At 44.9% G+C, this 23,330-nt stretch overlaps 1 protein-coding gene across 3 annotated transcripts in view; it reads right to left on the bottom strand.

Annotated features, from left to right (window-relative positions):
* Positions 1–23,330, bottom strand: part of LOC137546360 (multidrug and toxin extrusion protein 1-like) — a 90,732-nt gene that overhangs the window by 38,357 nt on the left and 29,045 nt on the right. For 2 of the 3 annotated variants that reach the window (XM_068268707.1, XM_068268708.1), the window contains exons 3-7: positions 17,716–17,817; positions 15,671–15,739; positions 12,487–12,635; positions 8,167–8,209; positions 2,200–2,244 (exon numbers count right to left, since the gene is read on the bottom strand). In XM_068268707.1, the coding sequence (XP_068124808.1) occupies positions 2,200–2,244; positions 8,167–8,209; positions 12,487–12,635; positions 15,671–15,739; positions 17,716–17,817 (408 nt within the window). The remainder of the gene's footprint in view (positions 1–2,199; positions 2,245–8,166; positions 8,210–12,486; positions 12,636–15,670; positions 15,740–17,715; positions 17,818–23,330) is intronic. The other variant, XM_068268710.1, reaches the window with a different exon arrangement.

Genomic DNA, 23,330 nt, shown 5'->3' with positions numbered 1-23,330 from the left:
AGGGAGCTCCGTGGGAACTGCACGCCTGAGGAGCCGGCCAGAAGAGGAGACGGGGAGAGAAGACTTCTGCCAGTGCCAGGTGAGTAAATTCTTTTCTTTTTGCAGCTCTGAAAATGTGCCCTAATTGCGTTTGATTTCTGCTGAACTGTGCCCTAATAGTATTTGATTTCTGCTGAACTGTGCCCTAATAGTGTTTGATTTCTGCTGAACTGTGCCCTAATAGTGTTTGATTTCTGCTGAACTGTGCCCTAATAGTGTTTGATTTCTGCTGAACTGTGCCCTAATTGTGTTTGATTTCTGCTGAACTGTGCCCTAATTGTGTTTGATTTCTGCTGAACTGTGCCCTAATCGTGTTTGATTTCTGCTGAACTGTGCCCTAATTGTGTTTGATTTCTGCTGAAAATGTGCCCTAATTGAGTTTGATTTCTGCTGAACTGTGCCCTAACTGCGTTTGATTTCTGCTGAACTGTGCCCTAATTGCATTTGATTTCTGCTAAAAAAATGTGCCCTAATTGCATTTGATTTCTGCTGAAAATGTGGCCCTAATTGCGTTTCATTTCTGCTGAAAATGTGCCCAAATTGCGTTTCATTTCTGCTGAAATGTGGCCCAAATTGCGTTTCATTTCTGCTGAAATGTGGCCCAAATTGCGTTTCATTTCTGCTGAAATGTGGCCCAAATTGCGTTTCATTTCTGCTGAAATGTGGCCCAAATTGCGTTTCATTTCTGCTGAAATGTGGCCCAAATTGCGTTTCATTTCTGCTGAAATGTGGCCCAAATTCTGTTTGTTTTCTGTTGAAATGTTGCACAAATTGCGTTTGTTTTCTGCTGAAATGTTGCACAAATTGCGTTTTTATTTTCTGGTGTCTGGGGTAACTGTTGCTGCATTTATTATTTAATGGTCATAGTTGGCTATATTTGCTGTGCTACGGTTAAGCTCCGCCCATACAATGTCATGGCCAAATCCATCTTCCAGCGCGGCGCGCTGTGCGCGCCTCAATCACCCCCACAACCATTTTCCCCGCAAACAGCTCCGCCCCAATCCGCCCTCCAGCTCCACCCACATGTCATGGTCACGCCCACTTATGCGGGATAGCCATGCCCATTTTTCGCCCGCAGGATAGAGCCACTTCCTACAGTCCGCTTGGGGCCACAAAAACCTTAGCTGCACCCCTGACACTGGGGGAGGGGCAGCAGCAAGGCGGCATTTACGGCAAACACTGATGATTCTCGAGAGATTTGATGCTGAAATCAAGCAATGTATGGGCAGCCGACAGATCTCGCTCTTATCAGATTTGATCAGAGAAAGATTTGTCTCTTGGTCGAATCTGCCCATCATCGCTAGATGTATGGCCACCTTAAAGAGAACCCGAGGTGGGTTTGAAGATTATTATCTGCATACAGAGGCTTGATCTGCCTATACAGCCCAGCCTCTGTTGCTATCCCAAACCCCCCTAAGGTCTCCCTGCACTCTGCAATCCCTCATAAATCACAGCCACGCTGCTGACAAACAGCTTGTCAGAGCTGGCTGTGTTTATCTCTATAGTGTCAGTCTGCTGCTCTCCCCGCCTCCTGCAGAACTCCAGTCCCCGCCTGCATCCCTCCCCTCCCTGCTGATTGGAGGGAAGGGACGGGGGCAGGGACTGGAGCTATGCAGGAGGCGGGGAAGCAGCTGAGACTGACACTACAGATGTAAACACAGCCTCACAGCACGGCTGCGATTTATGAGGGATTGCAGAGTGCACGGGGACTTTAGTGGGGTTTGGGATAGCAACAGAGGCTGGGCTGTATAGGCAGATCCAGCCTCTGTATGCAGATAACATTCTTTAAACACACCTCGGGTTCTCTTTAAGTGACATGACTATATACTCTGTAAATGGTACAGAAAACATAGCACTATATAAATACATTATAATAATATAGCTGCCCATCAAACTACCTGCTACATTTATTGAGCGACTGCTATTCTGTCCCAGACTGATCCTTTGCAATGGCACTGAAAATGGCATCACAAACAGTAGATACACACTGCATTTTTCCTCTACCTTTGGTGATTTGCAGAGGAATCGGGCTCTCAGTATAATCCTACAGATACTTCAGATCAGATTATGCAGGCAGTTTAGATGAGCATGGCAGCTAGCAGTGTTGTGCTTTATGTAAGTCAGTGAAAAAAGCAGTAGAGCAGTGACAAGAGGATGTACCTGGTTTTGCAAGTAACGAATTTCAATTTGGAAATAAAAAATTACCTGTATAAAAACATAGGATATTAAACAACCATTAGTTACAAACAACAAAAGAGAACATATTTATTTTTAAAGTGGTCTGAAACTCTTAATTTATTCTTCGCTCTAAAAGATTTATTACAGCTTTAAACCTACTATCTCAAAAAACAATTTGTAGCAATACAGCATTCAAACAGTTAAACACAGCACTTTGCTCTGCACTGGAAAGTCACTTCTTAAAGGAATCATCAGGCGATTTTACAAAAATCTGCTTTACTCACCTGGGGCTTTCTCCAGCCCTGTGCAGTAAGCCGTGGACAACGTGGCCGTGATTGACAGCGGGGCTTGAAGCAGGCGCAGTAGGGCGACCTCGCGGTCGTCCCCTGCACCGTGCGGTGACAGTGGGGCAGTGGCGGAGAGCGGAGGTGACAGCGTGGGACAGTCGGCTGCAAGGGGCTGGAGAAAGCCCCAGGTGAGTAAAGCAGATTTTTGTAAAATCGCCTGATGATTCCTTTAAAGAGACACTGTAACATCAAAAAGTTCCCCTGGGGGTACTCACCTCGGGAGGGGGAAGCCTCAGGGTCCCAATGAGGCTTCCCATGCTGTCCTCTGTCCCACGGGGGTCACGCTGCAGCCCTCTACTGTTTAAACATGCTCGGACAGAAAGAAGTGAAGCCAGCCGGTCCGGAACCCGGAACCCAGCGGAAAAGAAGACAGTGGGGACTCGCACCGGCCAGAGCAGGTAATGTATGGGGGGGGGGGGGGGGGGGGGGTTAGCGGCAGCACCACCACAGATTGTGATTGGTTTCATGCTGAAATCGATTCACAATCTGTTTGCAGTAAAGGCAGCCATATGATCCCTCTCTGATCAGATTCGATCAGAGAGGGATCTAACTGTTGGTCGAATCTGATGGCAAATCGACCAGTGTATGGCCACAGGGGGGATTTCCCTCACTGTTATTTCTGTGTGTAACTGTGTGTGAGAAAGCTCTCAGAAGAAGCTCCATGTTTCTGAGCTGTCTGCAAGAGAGCAGAGGAAATGTAACTTGTTTTATGCTGGGAATACACCATACAATTTTCTGTTAGATTCTTCTGTTAGATTTTTTTGTTATGCTGGGCATACACGGAGTTTCTTTTCCTTATCAATCGAGCCGCTGATGGCTCGATTGATAATATCCGACAGGTCCGATGACCTGCCGGATAGATTCCCCGCTCAATCCCCGCCGGCGGACAATAGCGGGGAATCGAGCGGCTAATCAGCGGCGGCGGGGACGAGCGGGAATCGAACCCGCGGACGAGCAGGGATGCTCCGGCATCGAGCCAGCGGCTCGATCCGGCGCATAATTGCATCCGTGTATGTCCAGCATTAAGGTAGCCATACACTGGTCGATTTGCCATCAGATTCGACCAACAGATAGATCCCTCTCTGATCGAATCTGATCAGAGAGGGATAGTATGGCTACCTTTACTGCAAACAGATTGTGAACCGATTTCAGCCTGAAACCGTTCACAATCTGTTGTGGTGGTGGTGGTGGTGCTGCTGCTGCTGCCCCCCCCCCCCCCCCCCCGCATACATTACCTGCTCCGCCGGCGCGACTGCCCCCGATCACCGCTGCTCCGTCTCCGCTCTGGTCTCCAGGTCCGGCATGCTTTACTTCTTCTTCCTGCCCGGCAGGAAGTTTAAACAGTAGAGCGCCCTCTACTGTTTAAACTTCCTGCCGGACTAGAAGAAGTGAAGCATGCCGGACCCGGAGACCAGACCAGCGCGGAGACGGAGCAGCGGTGACCGGGGGCAGTCGTGCCAGCGGAGCAGGTAATGTATGCGGGCTCTATTGCGTCGGTTGTCGGGTACTCGAACGCCGCTAGCGACGCGCTCCCTACCCGCGGGCGATCGATGGTAATTTTCCGCACGGTGCGATCAACGGGATCGGACGAAATGGATCGAAATTCGGCGTGTTGCGGGAACGATGTGACAGCAGATTCGATCCCAGTGATCGAATCTGCTGTCGATCTGGCGGGAATCGGCCTAGTGTATGGCCAGCTGACTTTCTATTAGAATGCATAATTAGATTATTTTCTGTAGAGAATGGTCATTATCTCTGGTGCATTGTCTTCTGTTTATCTCCTGCTGAGTAGAACAATGCCTAATTGCTCGGCAGATAGATGGTAAGATGGTAAGATAGATCAGTGTTTCCCAACCAGTGTGCCGCGGCATGTTGCCCGGTGTGCCGTACAGGTCTGGCCTCTCGCCAGACCTGTACCTACTTTAGGGTGCAGGAGGGGGGAAGTAGCGCTAGAAGGAGGGGCAGTGGAGGCAGCGGTGGGGAGGGGGGAAATATCCCCCCCCCCTCCCTCACCTGGGACCCCCTCCTTCTGCCTCTCTCCCCCTCCGTTTAGCGGTGGCAAGTGCGGCTCGGCGGCGGGGAGGCATACGGAGAATTACTCACCACTTCCGCGTTCCAAGCGCCGGCAGCGTCATGTAGTCACACATCTCCGCCTTCAACGCCGCCCACTGTTCTTCCTGATTAGCGGAAGCACAGTGGGCGGTATTGAAGGCGGAGATGTGTGACGACATGACGTTGCCGGCGCTTGGAACGCAGAAGTGGTGAGTAATTCTTCGTATGCCTCCCCGCCGCCAAGCCGCACTTGCCACCGCTAAACGGAGGGGGAGAGAGGCAGAAGGAGGGGTCTCAGGTGAGGGAGGGGGGGGGGATATTTCCCCCCTCCCCACCGCTGCCTCCACTGCCCCTCCTTCTAGCGCTGCTTCCCCCCCTCCTGGGCATCTATACTGGGGGGAACTGTACTAGCTATACTGGGGGCAACTAAACTAGCTATACTGGGGGCAAGGAAACTAGCTACACTGGGGGCAACGAAACTACCTACACTGGGGGCAACTAAACTAGCTATACTGGGGGCAACTATACTAGCTATACTGGGCACTATACTGGGGCACTACCTACCTATACTGGGCACTATGCTAGCTATACTGGGCACTATACTAGCTATCTGGGTACTATACTAGCTATACTGGGCACTTTACTGGCTATACTGGGGCACTACCTATCCATACTGGGACTATACTAGCTATACTGGGGCACTATACTGGGGTAACTATACTAACCATACAGGGGCAACTAAACTCCCTATACTGGGGCAACTATGCTAGCTATGCAGCCGCCCCCCCCATAGCACGGCACTGTCCACTAGGTCGCGCAAAAACCCGCGCCGCCGCCGCCCCCCGCCGTTCCCCGGAGAAAAATATGGTCAGAAAGTGTTCCCCGGCCCGGAAAAGGTTGCGAACCACTGAGATAGATACATTTCCAACATGTTGAAGTTTATCTATCTGGCAGGTAAATCTAACAGAAAATTCTATGATGTATTCCCAGCATTAAACTTGTAATTGTCCGTGACAGCACAGCTTTTCATATATTTTTTTGGCTTTCAGGGAAAAACACTCAGTAGTCTGATATGCAACAAACAACACTGGCTGTGCATTGAAGCAGACACCCCTTTTCAAATGATTTGTCCCAATAGAGCTAAATCCTATACACAATTAATTAAAGCTTTTGCCTGATATTTAACATGAAAAATAGGAAAATGTTTACACAGCTACTTAGACATTATTTGTACATTGTCATTTTATAACACTTGGGTATTGATAGTATTCCTTTAGGTTGTAAAACTGTACCCAGTCTTTTTATACCTCACTAAGCTGCTTTTATTTGCCAATAGTCACAATATCTGGCCATTTGAAAACTGGTGACAGGATTTAAGGCCCATACACACGGCGGATTTTTGCGAACGACGGGTCGTTTGAATGTCCCGTCGTTCAGTCGTCCGCACGCCAAATCGGGCGTGTGTACAGACTGTCGTTCGGGTGATAAGCCTGCTTTTGAGCGATCCGCCTGGGCCTTAATGTGCACCAATCTAGTGACAGTTGGCTATTGGTATCCCTACTTGCTACCTAATTCTTGATATTGCTACATGAATTACATGTAGGTTGAAACAGGCTTTTACTGTGAAGGTAGATATCCCATAATCTTGTTGTCTTAAATGGGATCAGTTTAAAGAGACACTGAAGCTGAAAAAATTATGATCTAATGATTTGTATGTTTAGCTCAGCTAAGAAATAAAACATTAGGAGCAGAGACATAAGTCTAATATTTTTTCCAGTACAGGAAGAGATAAGAAACTCCAGTTATCTATGCAAAAAAGCCATTGAGCTCCACGACTTTCAAAGTTGCAGAGAGCTTTGTCTTCTGAAGCTTGTTATCTCAACTGCCAGTCAATGTAATTTTTTTTTTCTCTGCAGAGAAGGGGTTCCAAAGTTTACTGACCTGCTCTGTAAAATCAATGCTGAGTAGTGTGTAAACTGCAAATATTAGAGAATGATGCAATGTTAAAAAAAAACACTATATAACTGAAAATTAAAATATGAGAATATTTTCTTTGTTACTAATGTTCTAGTAATTATCTGTACTGCACATACATTTCATATCATATTTTTTTTCGCTTCAGTGTCTCTTTAAACAGGGAGAGAAAACAGCAGGTAAAGCTTAAGACAGGAATTACAGGACCATGAGCATGAAACATTTTAAAATATAACATACATGTGTACATTTCTCCCATAGTAAAATGCACTGTCTGTGAATTACTTTTCTTCTACATTGCTTTGACCTAAAGTAGACAGTAAAGATCTGACAGGTTTTGGACTAGTTGATGATCTCATGGGGAATTCTCTATTTCTTTTATTCTTTACAAAAGCACACCCTGGAAAGCATCTACACCCAAAAAAAATCCTTCTGCCTGCTAACTTGTACATCATTTTGGACGCTAGACTGAGCAACTGCCATTCAGTAAGAGCTTTTGAAAATAAAAGAAAACATTGAGAATCCCCCATGAGGAGATAAACCAGTCCAAAACCTGTCAGATTTTTACTACCTATTGTAAGTGACGCTAAGTTGGAAAAAATGTATAGTGTGTTTTACTTTGGAACAAATGTACATACATTTGATACAGTTGATACATATGCATACACAAGCATTTCTACTTTACAATTTTTTTTTAGTAAAGTGGTCCTTTCATTCTCATTCTAGAAACGGTTGGACACAAGTTCACTGTTAACCACAGAGCACATTTATATATTGTTGCAGCAGGGGTTTCGTCGCTCATTCCAAAAATCGCCCACCGTACACCTGACCAACCAACTTCGGCCCGACATCTTGCAGAAGCGCGATCGGCCATGTGACCAATTTCCGTCTCGAAATTGGGCGCTTTGTCGGTCAGGCATGCACTTGGTGGCGCCGATTTTCATACAATTTGATTATAATAATCGAATTGGATGGTCGATCGGCCGCCAAGTCGCCTGATGTATGGCCACCTTAACTGTCACAGGATAAGTTCCTTGTTAAAGCCACCCAAGAAAAAAAGGTTGGGGCGAGCCAACAGATGATTCTGTTTTTTTTATTGCATGGAAACAAAGTGTGAAAAAAAGGAGGTGGGGAAAGTATTGAGCCATAATGGTCCGTTTTGAACACAGGACATGCAATCATTACACATGCAAGGAGTTAGGCTTTATATACTAGCAATCCACTGAACTTCGATGGAGGCCACAAAGCTTTATCTGAACTAACCCAAATGTCCTGTATATCTCCTGCTGTAAGGCCAAGAGGCGTGTGCTACAATAAAAGGATAGGATGCTTTCATGTGTGGATTGTATATAAATGCTTACTTTGTCTTATTTCAGAAAGAGGGCTTATTGCAGCATGGTAAAATGGGCCATAGCATAGCATAGTTCTTTATATCAGTGGCACTCTAGGTTACAGTGTGCAAGTCTAAATCACCAACACTTTCCACTCCTCTTGCGCACCTCATTATAAACATGGTTCCAGTTAAAGTAATACATTAAATTATTAATAATATAATTTAGCAATCGAAGATACTCACAGGAAGGGCTGGAATTAGCATCAGTACACATAGTTCAGTTTCTCTGTAAAGGATACACATTTGTTAGTTTATTTCCAAAATAATACAAAAACAAACAGGCAGAAGACGAATGGTGTGAACAGTCAGAGTCAACCCACAGACCAGCACCAAAGACCTACAACATAATTTTGCTGCAGTTGGAGTCATTGTGCATCGTTCAACCATTCGGCGCACTTTACACAAGGCGATGCTGTATGCGAGAGTGATGCAGAGGAAGCCCACAGCACAAACAGAACCTCCTGTGGTATCCTAAAGCACATTTGGACAAGCCAGTTTCATTTTGGAATAATGTACTGTGGACTGATGAGTTATTTGGGCATAACAAGGGGCGTTATGCATGGAGGAAAAAGAAAACAGCACTCCAAGAAAAACACCTGCTACCTACAGTAAAATATGGTGATGGTTCCATCATTCTGTGGGGCTGTGTGGCTAGTGCAGGGACTGGGAATCTTGTCAAAGAATCAGTGACAAAGCTGAAGCTGCGCCGTGGCTGGATCTTTCAACAAGACAACGACCCTAAACACTGCTCAAAATCCACTAAGGCATTCATGCAGAGGAACAAGTACAACATTCTGGATTGGCCATCTCAGTCCCCAGACCTGAATATAATTGAAAATCTGTGGTGTGAGTCAGAGAGCTGTGCATACTCGGAAGCCATCAAACCTGAATGAACTAGAGATGTTTTGTAAGAGGAATGGTCCAAAATACCTTCAACCAGAATCCAGACTCTCAGTGGCGTACCTAGGCCATTTGACACCCGGTGCTGGGTATTATAAGACCCCCCCCCCCCCCCAAAAAAAGGACCGAGTGCAGCAAACTACGTGTGCCACGGCAGGTAATGCCAGTTATAGGTGCCCCTAGTATAGGTAATATAGTTGCCCCAGTATATGTATTAAAATTGCCCCAAGTATAGTTAGCTAGCATAGTTGTCACCAGTATAGGTAGCTATTATAGTTGCCCCCACCCCGGTATAGTTGTCTGTAGTATAGTTGCCCCAGTATAGGTAGCTATTATAGTTGCCCCAGTATAGGTAATATAGTTGCCCTAGTATACTTGCCCCCAGTGTAGCTAGTATAGTTGCCCCAGTATAGCTTCCCCCAGTGTAGCTAGCATAGTTGCCCCCAGTGTAGTTATCATAGTTGCCTCTAGTGTAGCCAGCAGAGTTGCCCCCTTTGTAGCCAGCATAGTTGCCCCCAGTGTAGCCAGCATAGTTGCCCCCAGTGTAGCCAGCATAGTTGCCCCCAGTGTAGCCAGCATAGTTGCCCCCTTTGTAGCCAGCATAGTTGCCCCCTTTGTAGCCAGCATAGTTGCCCCCTTTGTAGCCAGCATAGTTGCCCCCAGTGTAGCTAGCATAGTTGCCCCCTTTGTAGCCAGCATAGTTGCCCCCTTTGTAGCCAGCATAGTTGCCCCCAGTGTAGCTAGCATAGTTGCCCCCTTTGTAGCCAGCATAGTTGCCCCCAGTGTAGCCAGCATAGTTGCCCCCAGTGTAGCCAGCATAGTTGCCCCCAGTGTAGCCAGCATAGTTGCCCCCTTTGTAGCCAGCATAGTTGCCCCCTTTGTAGCCAGCATAAATGCCCCCTTTGTAGCCAGCATAGTTGCCCCCAGTGTAGCTAGCATAGTTGCCCTCTTTGTAGCCAGCATAGTTGCCCCCAGTGTAGCCAGCATAGTTGCCCCCAGTGTAGCCAGCATAGATGCCCCCTTTGTTGCCAGCATAGTTGCCCCAGTGTAGCTAGCATAGTTGCCCCCAGTGTAGCCAGCATAGATGCCCCCTTTGTTGCCAGCATAGTTGCCCCAGTGTAGCTAGCATAGTTGCCCCCAGTGTAGCTAGCATAGTTGCCCCCAGTGTAGCTAGCATAGTTGCCCCCAGTGTAGCTAGCATAGTTGCCCCCAGTGCAGCCAGCATAGTTGCCCCCTTTGTAGCCAGCATAGCGGCCCCCTTTGTAGCCAGCATAGATGCCCCCTTTGTAGCCAGCATAGTTGCCCCCTTTGTAGCCAGCATAGTTGCCCCCTTTGAAGCCAGCATAGATGCCCCCTTTGTAGCCAGCATAGTTGCCCCCAGTGTAGCTAGCATAATTGCCCCCTTTGTAGCCAGAATAGTTGCCCCCAGTGCAGCCAGCATAGTTGCCCCCAGTGTAGCCAGCATAGTTGCCCCCAGTGTAGCCAGCATAGATGCCCCCTTTGTTGCCAGCATAGTTGCCACCAGTGTAGCTAGCATAGTTGCCCCCTTTGTAGCCAGCATAGTTGCCCCCAGTGTAGCCAGCATAGTTGCCCCCAGTGTAGCCAGCATAGTTGCCCCCCCAGTGTAGCCAGCATAGTTGCCCCCTTTGTAGCCAGCATAGTTGCCCCCAGTGCAGCCAGTATAGTTGCCCCCTTTGTAGCCAGCATAGTTGCCCCCTTTGTAGCCAGCATAGTTGCCCCCAGTGTAGCCAGCATAGTTGCCCCCTTTGTAGCCAGCATAGAGGCCCCCTTTGTAGCCAGCATAGAGGCCCCCTTTGTAGCCAGCATAGTTGCCCCCTTTGTAGCCAGCATAGTTGCCCCCTTTGTAGCCAGCATAGTTGCCCCCTTTGTAGCCAGCATAGATGCCCCCTTTGTAGCCAGCATAGTTGCCCCCAGTGTAGCTAGCATAATTGCCCCCTTTGTAGCCAGAATAGTTGCCCCCAGTGTAGCCAGCATAGTTGCCCCCAGTGTAGCCAGCATAGATGCCCCCTTTGTTGCCAGCATAGTTGCCCCCTTTGTAGCCAGCATAGTTGCCCCCAGTGTAGCCAGCATAGTTGCCCCCCCAGTGTAGCCAGCATAGTTGCCCCCCCAGTGTAGCCAGCATAGTTGCCCCCTTTGTAGCCAGCATAGTTGCCCCCAGTGCAGCCAGCATAGTTGCCCCCAGTGCAGCCAGCATAGTTGCCCCCTTTGTAGCCAGCATAGTTGCCCCCTTTGTAGCCAGCATAGTTGCCCCCTTTGTAGCCAGCATAGTTGCCCCCTTTGTAGCCAGCATAGTTGCCCCCTTTGTAGCCAGCATAGTTGCCCCCTTTGTAGCCAGCATAGTTGCCCCCTTTGTAGCCAGCATAGTTGCCCCCTTTGTAGCCAGCATAGTTGCCCCCTTTGTAGCCAGCATAGTTGCCCCCAGTGGACTCCAGGAGGGGAAGAAACGCTAGAAGGAGAGGCTTGAGGGCAGCGGCGGGGAGGGGGGCCAGAACACCCCCCTCCCTCACCTGGGTCCCCTCCTTCTGCTCTCTCCCCCTCCAGAATAGCGGCAGCAAGGAGGCGCGGTGGGCAGACGGAGGATTACTCACCTCACTTCCGCGTTCCAAGCGCTGGAACGCAGCGTCCCCTCGTCACAGGTCTCCGCCTTTTATGCCGCCCACTGTGCTTCCTGATTGAAGGAAGCACAGTGGGCGGCATTGAAGGCGGAGACCTGTGACGAGGGGACGCTGCCTGCGCTTGGAACGCAGAAGTAAGGTGAGTAATCCTCCGTCCGCCCACCGCGCCTCCTTGCTGCCGCTATTCTGGAGGGGGAGAGAGCAGAAGGAGGGGACCCAGGTGAGGGAGGGGGGTGTTCTGGCCCCCCTCCCCGCCGCTGCCCTCAAGCCTCTCCTTCTAGCGTTTCTTCCCCCTTCTTCCTGCTCTGCCGCTGTAGGGGCCAGGAGGGCTTGGCGACACCCCCTTGCCTGTCCATCACCCGGTGCGCCACGCCCCCCTGCGCCCAATGATAGGAACGCCACTGCAGACTCTCATTGGGACCTACAGGAAGCGTTTAATGTCTGTAATTTCTGCAAAAGGAGGATCTACTAAACATTGATTTCATTTATTTTTTGTGGTGCTCAAATGTATGCACCTGCCTAATTTTGTTTAAACAATTATTGCACACTTTCTGTAAATCCAATAAACTTAATTTCACTTCTCAAATATCACTGGGTCTGTCTCCTATATGATATATTTAACTGGCATTTTTTATCGTAACAACCAACAATTTTTATAGGAAAGTCATGACGATTAACAAGGTTGCCCAAACTTTCGCATCCCACTGTATACACTGTGTAGTTATTTCTGTAGCTAAAGCTGAGAACATTGTCATACACTATATAATACTGCTCTTGGACAATGTAGCTAGGCACATTTTTTAAGCAATGGGTGTGCAACCTTTCATTTCATGAATGGGCCACATCCACAATCATACCGCAATGGACACTGCAAATGAACATGCATGTGTTGCCCTTAACTAATGCACGCAGTAGTAATCCTTTACTGAATTTATCCTGTCTCATAATCTATTGCAAATGGTTGTACCTTGCCAGGTCTTTGTCTTGTCCACAAAGTAGCAGGATATTTTCAGTGTTGATATAGATGGCCCAACATGGGAAACACGCCAGTGACAGGATAATGAATGCCCGCTGCACAACCACCCCAATGTATTTCAGGTTTTTCCCTCCATAAATCTGAAGAGAAAAAATTAAAGTAGCAAAACAATTTGCAGAGCATTTCACATATATTGTTACAGGCTTAAAGTGGATCCGAGGTGAACTTTTACTCATTGCATAATTGTGTTCCTTTCCTATAGTTTATAGGGCATTCCTCAAGCCAAATACTTTTTTGTTTTTGTTTTAATACTCTAATTCCCTATAAACTGAATAAGCCCCACCCACAGTTTTCAGAGCGCCTTGGCAGTAGCAAGGGTTCATGGGAGCTCAGTCTGGGCAGGAGGAGGAGGTATTACTAGCCAGAGATTTCAGAGGCAGAGGGGAGGAGAGGGGAGGAGAGAGGAGGAGAGAGGAGGAGGGGGGGGGGGATTAGGTTTTTTTCAGTCTGAGTGCTGATGGTGCAGATAAGCCTGCCTCTGTGTAATGTTTACAAACAACATGGCTGCTGTCATTGTATCACAGGAAGAAATAATCATATTCTATTAAAGCAGTATGCATACAGATTTGCTGTTTAAACCATCTAAATTGTACATAAGATAAATAGACAAGTTACTTGTTATAGTTAGTTTTCCATCTCGGATCCGCTTTAAGGCCTGGTTCACATTGCACAAAAACCGTAGTGTTAAGCGGAGCATAGAAGCGTATCTGTGGACAGATGCAATACATTTCAATGGGAAAGTTCACATTGGTATTATAAAACGGTTCCGCTTCCAACGTTCTGCTAAACTGATCGGACGTTCCCGACCTGTACCATTTTCACGGAACTGACACGGACCTGAACGCTGAACGTATGCAATGTATCTCAATGGAAAACGGACAATACTGATCCCATTGGCTAGAAAACGTACCTGAATCGTACCAAAAGATCACTTCCTGTTTTGATTTTCTCTACTTCAAGGGCTCAGATCGATGCACACCACGCCAGACACAGCAGGTTCCTGGCTGTCTGTCTGCTGCATAGGCCCATTGCAACATAGGCCCATTGCAACATAGGCCCATTGCAAGTCACATCCCCCATCCACTGCAGCATGGCTACTGGAAGGGATCAGTTGGCCTCATGGTTCCACAGAACAGCACAACAAAATGGAGGAATGTACTCTCCTGAGGTCCTCGTCTCCAAATGAAGAACTACAACTCAATAGATAAAAACAGCTACTGAAACCATCCCCCTCTCCAAACCCCACCCTGGCCAACGCCTTTCCCTTCTCCATTGTCCATTTTCCATACGTTTTCTTTCATACTGTCCCGGATGCAAAATGGTTGTAAAACGTGAACAAAATGTATGAAAATGTATCGAACGGAACAGAGAACGGATCCGTTTTGTCGGATCCGTCCCGGATCAGGTGCAATGTGAACCAAGCCTAATATTTTCCTTGTATATATTTTCTATACAAATGCAAGCCTCTAGAAAAGTATGAAAACATTAAGCTTTCTGACTACATTAAGAAGATAATACAATCTGATTACCAAGGGGGAGAGGATGTTACTTGCGTGCTGCACTGTTTACTAAGCAGGGGGAAGGGGACAGATAGTCGCCACACGGGCTGCAATAGTTTATGCAGTGCAGCTGTTAACCCCTCCTCATCCCCCAAGTGCAACCATTAAATGACCATTATTGCGAAAAAAGTAGATAGTTAAAATTTGACAGAACCGACAGGTTTTGGGCCAGTCCATCTCCTCATGGGGATGCCCAGGGTTTTCTTTCTTTTCAACAGTATTTCCTGAACAGCAGTTGCAAAGTCTAAGGCAACGTTTCCACTTGTGCGCGGCATGCGTCTGGCGAGACGCAATGCTGGCACAGCTGCTCGTGACTCGCAGCCGCATCCCTCTAGCCGTGCTATGCGCATCTATGGGATTCGGACAAGTTGCACGATATTATGCTGCAGGGCCTCAGATTTTTCCTCGCCCACGAATTCGGATGCTCTGCAGAGACTTCTATATGCTGCCAAATTCCATTTGAATTTGTGGCCTAGGAATCGGCCTGTTTTCGCACAAGTGGAAACAGCCTTACTGACAAGTGAGTAGGGAGGCTGGCTGGTATCATACTATTTTGGCAGTTAAACTGCTGTTTAGGAAATGCTGTTGAAAACCCTGAGAATCCTCTATGAGGAGATGGACTGGCCCAAAACCTGTTTTTTGCGAGAGTGGTCCTTTAATTTCTGGTCCCCAACTGCTGCTATTAACGCCTCCTAGTCCAAGCCATTCGTTACTATTATGGGTAGACTTATACTACACCAGGTAGACTTATTACCGAGGATATATGGAAAAGACTTTTAGCAATTTATTAAAGAAGCCGTTTTACATATAACCTCAGATAACATATTGGATATAGCTGAGATTATTAACCATTTGTCCTGTAATTAGCTATTTGACATATCTGATTATTTCTTGCTTTTCCTCCTTGAAATGGAACTTTACACTGAACTTTTCTAGTAGAGAGTTTTGGGAGTGAGAATCTTTATCAGATTTTGTTAGTGTGTGTTCTGTATGTTGAGTATTTCTGCACTTCTTGTGACCTGTGACCAGGGCAATGTAGGGAAATCCATTCACTTGTGACCTATAGCAATTGAACCAGATATTCGTTTTAAAGCTACGTACCCACCGGCAGATGCGGCAAGATGGATCAGGTATCTCTACCGACGGACAAACATTTCCCTGATCCATCTGGCCGAATCCGTAAGTGTCAATCACGTAAACGATCGTTTACACAATCACGGAAAATCTCATGCAAGTCTATGAGGCTCATTCCGGATCTCACCGACTTAATCGGACATGTCAATCAAAAATGAACGATCGCTGCGGCGGGGTCATTTCGTTAAATTATGTTGCGTCATATGGTGAAAAAAAAAATTCGTCACACAAAATTGCCCACGAAAATCGTTTAGGGAGTATGGACCTTAGCTCATTTTATTGAATCCTTTGACTTCTCGGTGACCCCAATAACTGATTCAGAAATGCAATCAAGGCAAACAATAAAAGACTAGACACAGATTTCAGCTTTTTCCCACAATCCCTTCTTCTCCATCAAAAAATAAATAGTCATTTTCATTTACCTGGGAGAGGAGTGTATCACAGGCCGAGTTTAATCCCAAACCCACTGCTACTCCAACCACTGAAATATACTAGTGAGAGAGAAAACAGTTATAATAAAATAAAATTATCACAAACCAACATTATACATCAATAAAATAAAACAATAAAAAAAAAGACTTCCCATCACTGTACCTTAGTCAGTTTTTTTCAATTTATGGAAGAAGCAAACTGAGGGCTCTTTTCCAGAAGCAGCTGAAGGCTGCTCCTGTCCATTGGCAGGGTGCTTGCTAGCGCTCAACACTTGCAGCGGACATGCGCTCCACTCCCATGTAGCTGCATCTGAGCATGGCCATTGTTGTGCTCAGACGTGACACGAGATGGTTTTTCACTGCGTGTAACACGCACTGTGTTAATGAACGCTGCCAATCAGCTGCATGTATTTGCAACTGCTCGATGAACGAGCAGTTTAGCCGTTAATGGAGAAGGGGCCTGATACAGCTCTGATACCAAAGTAATTGCATAGGCTTGCAAAGCGATCTCAAAAATGGGGGAAAGGGGACAGCGGGAAAAATTGATGCAATAAGGTCTCAGTGCAAGGTGACATCATTTAATTTGCATATATTCAGCAGTGTTGCTCTGGGAGACATCTCAAGCTCACTCCAACCTGAATTATCGCAAATTCTGTTTTAGGAAAGCAAACTTTTATTTTTCGGAACATCTTAGTAAGGGGGCTTTTAGGACCATTGTAGTCCCTTACACACTCCAATGAGTTCTGGGTCACCATGAGCTTGCTGGTTAGTCTGTGCCTCTCGGATTCACAAGCCCTACTCCATAGAGCCAATTAATCCATGCCATGCACTGATGAGGATCAAACAATCCGAAACAGTCTGTATGCATGTTGGATTATTATGGCTCTGTACAAATTAACAAGCTGACACATCATTGCATTCCAGCGGTTCTGGAGGTGTGTTTAGCTTCTAAGGGTACAATGGTTAATTTGCATATATTCAGCAGTGATGCACTGGGAGACATCTCAAGCTCACTCCAACCTGAATTATCGCAAATTCTTTCTGTTTTAGGAAAGCAAACTTTTGTTTTTCATTTAATAGAATAAGTGCAATGAAATAATCAGTTTTTGTTGTAAAAAGACATACAAGCAGGTGACAGAATAACGAAATCCTACACAATGCTGTGACAGAACAACAAAAACAACAAAGTGTAAAGTGGTCTACTTGTTATCACAAACACACAAATGCCTAATTATGATGGAGAATCTCTGTGATCCTTTTCCCACAGAAAAATGATGTATGCTGCACTGATAGTCTTATTTTGTGGTATCATTGGCATAACTCTGGACTTGGCGCATGGTTTTTGGCACTGAATAAAACTCCCATCTCACTAGAACTTCCAACCTATGGCTGAGGTTAGTTTCACACTGTTGTGGTTTAATATACATACAACACAACCAAAAGCAATATTTGCAGTGGCATGTGATGTAACGCAGGAAAGGAAGCAACGGACCAATCTGCACCTTCCTAATGCTAGGTACACACAATACAATTTTATGACAGATTTACTGTCGGCTTATTTCCAACAAGCCCGATCTGATTTACGATTGGTTTTACATTCACTTCTATGGACAATCGATCGGAAATCAGATCGAATCTGTCAGAAATACTCGATCTGACAGTAAATCTGTCATAAAATTGTATCATGTGTACCTAGCATAACGAGTGTCAATGATTCTGGCAACGCACTGCATGTTCTGCTTTGTTTGTTACACTGGAATCAGTTGCATTGCAATTGATGGGATGTGAACTGTACACAGACTTTAAACTGCACCACGGTAGTGTGCTAAAAAGTATCCATTACAGAGCAACATGTCAGTGTGAAAGTACCCTGATACCTGGGTATGTACAATATTCTCTTTAGACTGTCCTGTATAGTAACTAGCTCTTATCTTACAGTTTTACTTATACAAAAACACAGGCAGGGAGAAACTTTTCAGTAGAAATGGTCAGTTTGATGCAAATAATAATTCTGAGGTAATGTAATTTATACATACTGCAAAAGCAAGCATGATCGCATCCAGCTGTAGTTTTCCAATGTGTCCAACAAACATGGAAGTTATGACTAGTGGTGCGTAGTCCAAAAAATTCGTAATAGCCTGTAAAATAAGTAACATCGTCACAAAGCTGCAATGCCATACATTGATAAGGAATATTACTAGTCATTTTATAGTGTGCCATCTTTCATTCTACTGTACTGTAGATAATACCTGTGCAGTAATAGTGCGTAAACACTAATGCTGCAAATGGTTGATATCTATAGGATTCAATCATTTACTACCTTCATCCATTTGATATGCAATCAGGTCTCAGTAGACATCTGGTCCATAGGTCCCTGATGGGGATGAGTGGGAAAATGTTATGATTTTGTCTTGCAGCGAATCTGCCCTAATCTCGTTATAGGTGTCCATTTATGATAAACATTTTAGTAAACAATCGTATTTTTGATAATTTCCTTAAAGAACTGATCATTCCACTTATGGTTTTTTTCATAGAAATTATAACTGGTGAAGATATGACCACTCTTTAGTGGTTTGTATAGATTAAATACAATCTTTTATTCAAATCTGAATGATGTTCTCAAAAATATGATTGTTTGCAAAAAATGGTACGGTTAATGGGCACCTTAAGGTCACAATGTGGTCAGCCTTTAGGCAAGAACAAGGGAGTTGAAGTACAGTCCCCACCAACCAATACTAATAGATTCTTTCTCATTCTGTCTTGCCATTTCATGCTGTAAGGGTGCATTCACATTATATTTGTTGCACTGCAGAAAAATCCTGCAGGTCAACTCAAAGCCTGTACAATTCTATGGTCCTGTTCACTTCTCTGCATAGTGATGGATCACATTGTTCTAACTCACTACATGCAGGCTTTGAATTAATATGTGTTATAAAGCACACAATGTACACCGCAGTTGATGCACACACACACACACACACACACACACACACACACACACACACACACACACACACACACACGTGCGCTATGTAATGTGCACTGTGTGAATCCACCGCTCGATTTCGCAGTCAATTCTCATATCTTTCGCTCCTTTTTCTTTCCTTTTTCCATTCGCTTCAATCCGGAATCGAGCAGCAAAATGATTGGGCGGGAGATCGGACATGTCGGAAATTATCTAGCGAGCCATCTTAATGGCTCATGATCGAGCCGTGAATTGCCAGCATATGAGAGAGAGAGAGAGAGAGAGAGAGAGAGAGAGAGAGAGAGTGTGTGTGTGTGTAAGTGAGTGAGTGAGTGAGTGAGAGAGAGAGAGAGAGAGAGAGAGAGAGAGATCCATTTTAGGAAAAGTTAGGTCAGGTGTCTTGTAGATAGAATGGTTTAGCTTTATCATTGTACTAGTGACCTTACCCCATTTAAAAACGGGCTAGGTCTGTCACCACTGATCCGCCGCGTGCTCGCCTGCATGCGCCCCCCTCCCCCGCCCGCATCATTCCCCCAGCTCTTCTGTGTCTCTGCGTCCCTGCCTGCACATGCGCACAACAAACACACACGGGGACACGATGCAAAGACACTTGCATTTTATTAGGTAGGATTGCAATGCTGCGCATATAGTGAAAGTTAGCTGTGCAGACTACAACTATTTTGCTGCAACTATTTAGCAATTGTTTTACTACTCCAGCATAGCTGTAGCATAGACACGCTGAGGAGAGTCATCTGCATTGCAATAAGACAGCGTTTACTGCAGTGACAGTTTATTGCAGCATTTCTTTATTTATTTATACAGTATATATATTAATTGTATTGCTAAAAATCAGCGTGACAGTCCAAGACAGAAAAATGAATTGTACACAAATGGCTTAAGTTCATTCCTGCCAGAAAGCAGCATCAACTGTAACCTGACCCAGCTCTCTATTCATTAGAAAGATTTTAGGCCGATTCATAGAAAAGTGAGTAGTTCTGCAGCATTTTCTGGTTCAGCTGGTTAAAAATAAATGTAATTACAAAGTGTAACAGTAGCTAAGCTATGAGTTTCTATAGGTGTGAGCTAATGGTCAGAGAAGAGAAATTGGCTATGTTGTGCAGAAGCTGAGCAGGATGAAGGAAAGAACTCTCTGCAAACACTACTGAAGCAGCTGGATGGAGGACAGAACTCAGAAAGCTGCCCTCCTCCCTGCACAGGAAACCGAGGCCAATATAGGGTGAACATGCAAACTCCGTGCAGATTTTGAGAACACTGGCTCGCAGTGACCACAGAGGTTTGAGTGTACAGCCACCCTTACATCCCTTATTTAGCCATATATAATTTGTTTCAGATTTGATTTGTCAATTCAATAAGATATCCCAATAATTAAGTGGTGTAGAAGCCGAGAAAAAAAAAAAAAAAAAACAATCCAAACAATATCCAGGTAAGTAGACTCAATAATATCACTCAGCTGGTGGCAATTGTCCCAGAGATCCAAACGAACAAATCTGCATGTGGACATTTGACCAGGAATGAGTGGGAACAAAATGCAAAATGTTCCGGCATGTAAGAGGGCGCAGGCCACAGCAGAAGGGGTCAAGTTATGTCACCACCTCTCCACAACGCACTGACTGCAAGCCATTAATCTTCCCTACACTTCTGCCTTCACAACTGGAAGTTTGAATATGAAGTCAGAAGAATATGAAGTCAGAAGGAGATGAAGAGCGCCATGCAGCACATCAGTGAGAGGTGGCGACATAGGCAAGATAACCCCTTTTGTCGTAGACCACACGTTGTATTCATTCATACATTTGACCATAGAATTGTCTATAGTCATTAGCTAGCCACGGACATTATGGATTGGTCAGTTATGCAGCTATTATTAAAACACACACACACACACACACACACACACACACACACACACACACACACACTTTATTTATTTTTTACTTAAAAAGACCAACACTGCAATAAATTGCCAAATTGAACCACATCAGCCTGCTGGTATTTTTCACCTTATGGATGAGAGGAATTTTCACATTTCAGTGCTTCTCCCTTTCATTCCACAATAACTTTATCACTACTTACTTTATCACAACAAGATGATCTATACCTTTTTTTCGACCACCAATTAGGCTTTCTTTGGGTGGTACATTATGCTAAAAATTATTTTATTCTAAATGCATTTGAACAGAAATAATAAGAAAAAAAATGGATAAAATTCCTTATTTCTCTGTTTTCTGTCATTATAGTTCTAAAATAATACATGCTACCGTAATTAATATCCACACATTTTTATGGCCCATTTGTCCCGGTTATTGCAACGTTAAAACTATATCCCTAGTTTATTGTATGGTGACCATATTATATTTTGAAATAAAAGGTGAATTTTTTCAGTTTTACATCCATCACTAATTTTTAGTTTAATTATAACTTAATAATAATATACCCTCTTGACATACATATTAAAAAAAATGTATTCCCTAAACTCAGTAGGTGTAATTTTACTATTTAGCAACAAGATGTCCCTACTGAGTACTTCCTATTCGCATACAATAAGTACACTATAATAAGTAATCACGGTGGCCTAGAGAGGAGCTTATTGAATGGGAACTTTGTTAAATTTGACAATCGGCCGCGGTAAGTGGCAGAAATTGGCAAGTGGAAGGAAGCGTGGCGGCTCTATTTAAGAATAAACACTGGTTTTGAACAAAAACAATAATTATTCTCGGTGGACGAAAACGGATTGGCTAAGGCAATTTTTGTCCCCTGAAGTCAATCCCCCTGTTGCCGGCAACATTGCAATCGCGGGCTTCTGCCTGCACGATTGCGCGCACAGCCTTCCAAGCTTGTACGGAGTAAGATACACTATAGATCTACATCGTCATTTACAATAGATTGTAAAAATCTTACAGATCTCACAGCTTTTGGACTAGTCCATTTTCTCAAGGGGTATTCTCATGATTTTCTTTATTTTCAAACACATTTCCTAAATGCAGTCTAACTGCCAAAACAGTGTGCAAGTTCATAGGGACTGACATCTTTGTTTCATTCCTTTCCAATGAATACTTTTAAAAAGAATAAAGCCTAGTTCAGTGGTCAGTTGCGTAGCAGAATAATTTTGCATGTCAACTCACTGCCCATACAATTCTTTGGGGCTGTTCATAGTACTGCGTTGTAATTGATCACGTTTTTCTAACTCGCTGCAAATAGGCTTTGTATTAAAATCTATGTCCAGTCTTCATTGCAGTTCACGTTTATTATAACACGTGCATCATGAACTGACCACTGTGAACCTAGCTTAAAAGAAAAACTAAGAATCTTCCAGAGCCAGTTCTAGACTTTTTTCTGCTTGAGGCAAACTTGTGAGGATGCCCCCCCTTTCCTCCTGATATGGAATGATTGCATCAATTTTTACCCGAAAATTTTCACCCCACAGTATAGGTAGGTAGGTAGCCAGGTATAGGTGCCCCCTGTATAGGGTTACCAGGTATAGTTGCCCCCAGTATAGGTAGTATAGTTGCCCCAGTATAGTTAGCTAGTACAGTTGCCCCAGTATAGCTAGTATAGTTTCCCCTATTATAGCTAGTATAGTTGCCCCAGTATAGGTAGGTTGCTGGTATAGTTGCCCGCAGTACAGGTAGTATACTTGCCGCAGTATAGTTGCCCCCAGTATAGATAGTATAGTTGCCACAGTATAGATAGTATAGTTGGCCCTGTATAGTTAGGTAGTATAGTTGTCCCCACTATAGCTATATAGCGAAATGCCGCTCTAGGGCCCATGCCGCCTGACGCAAATGGGTCACTTGGCGTCATTGGCCAACCTCCCCTGGAATCCTTATGACGAGATAGACTAGTCCAAAACCTGTCAGATTTTTGCTGCCTGCTGTAAGCGAAAGCAACATAGTAGAAATGCTATTTATAAAGCATTTTATGCGGAAAGAAATGTACTTTTTATAAGTGTATTTTTCATTTTACAATTTTTTGTGATAGTGGTCCTTTAACTACTTTTCTTTCCTGGGTTTTTACCTCTTAAGATTCCTGACAATTTTGGCACTATTGATACAATTATTTTTATTACTTATGCCAAAGTGGAATATATGGTGTTTTTTTTTTCAGGACAATCTAGGCTTTCTATGAGTAATTTTTTTTGAAGAATTATTTTACAGGCATTTTATCGGGGGGAAAAAAAAACACATTATTTGGCTCGTCCCGGTTAAAACAATACCATACATGCCTCACCACTAGTTGAGCGTGTACAGATGCATTGCTAGGCAACAACACATTGATGCATCTATACAGCATTGGGTTCGCAAGAGGCTGCCCTAGTGATCGCATCCAACCTCTATGTGTGTCAGCCATTACAGGTGTCCACGAATATTAAGGCAAATAAAGTTGACACAAGGGGTTAATTAAGTAGGGGTTTACACACTACGTCCAGCAATCTGAATTGGTTGAGGCTAGGTTTCCACTTGTGCGTCGGCATGCGTCTTGCGAGAAGCAATGCCGGCACAGCTGCTGCCTCTCGCAGCCGAATTCCTCTAGCCGCGCCATGGGATTCGGACAGCCCCACACCAAATTATGCTGCAGGGCCTCAGATTTTTCCTTGGCCATGAATTCGGATGGCTTACATACACTTCTATAGGATGCTGGCTTACATACACTTCTATAGGATGCTGAAAT

Source organism: Hyperolius riggenbachi, chromosome 2 (assembly GCF_040937935.1).
Source record: "Hyperolius riggenbachi isolate aHypRig1 chromosome 2, aHypRig1.pri, whole genome shotgun sequence".
Lineage (NCBI taxonomy): Eukaryota > Metazoa > Chordata > Amphibia > Anura > Hyperoliidae > Hyperolius > Hyperolius riggenbachi.
The sequence above is the reverse complement of the archived record's forward strand: the minus strand, read 5'-3'. Positions and strand labels throughout refer to the sequence as shown.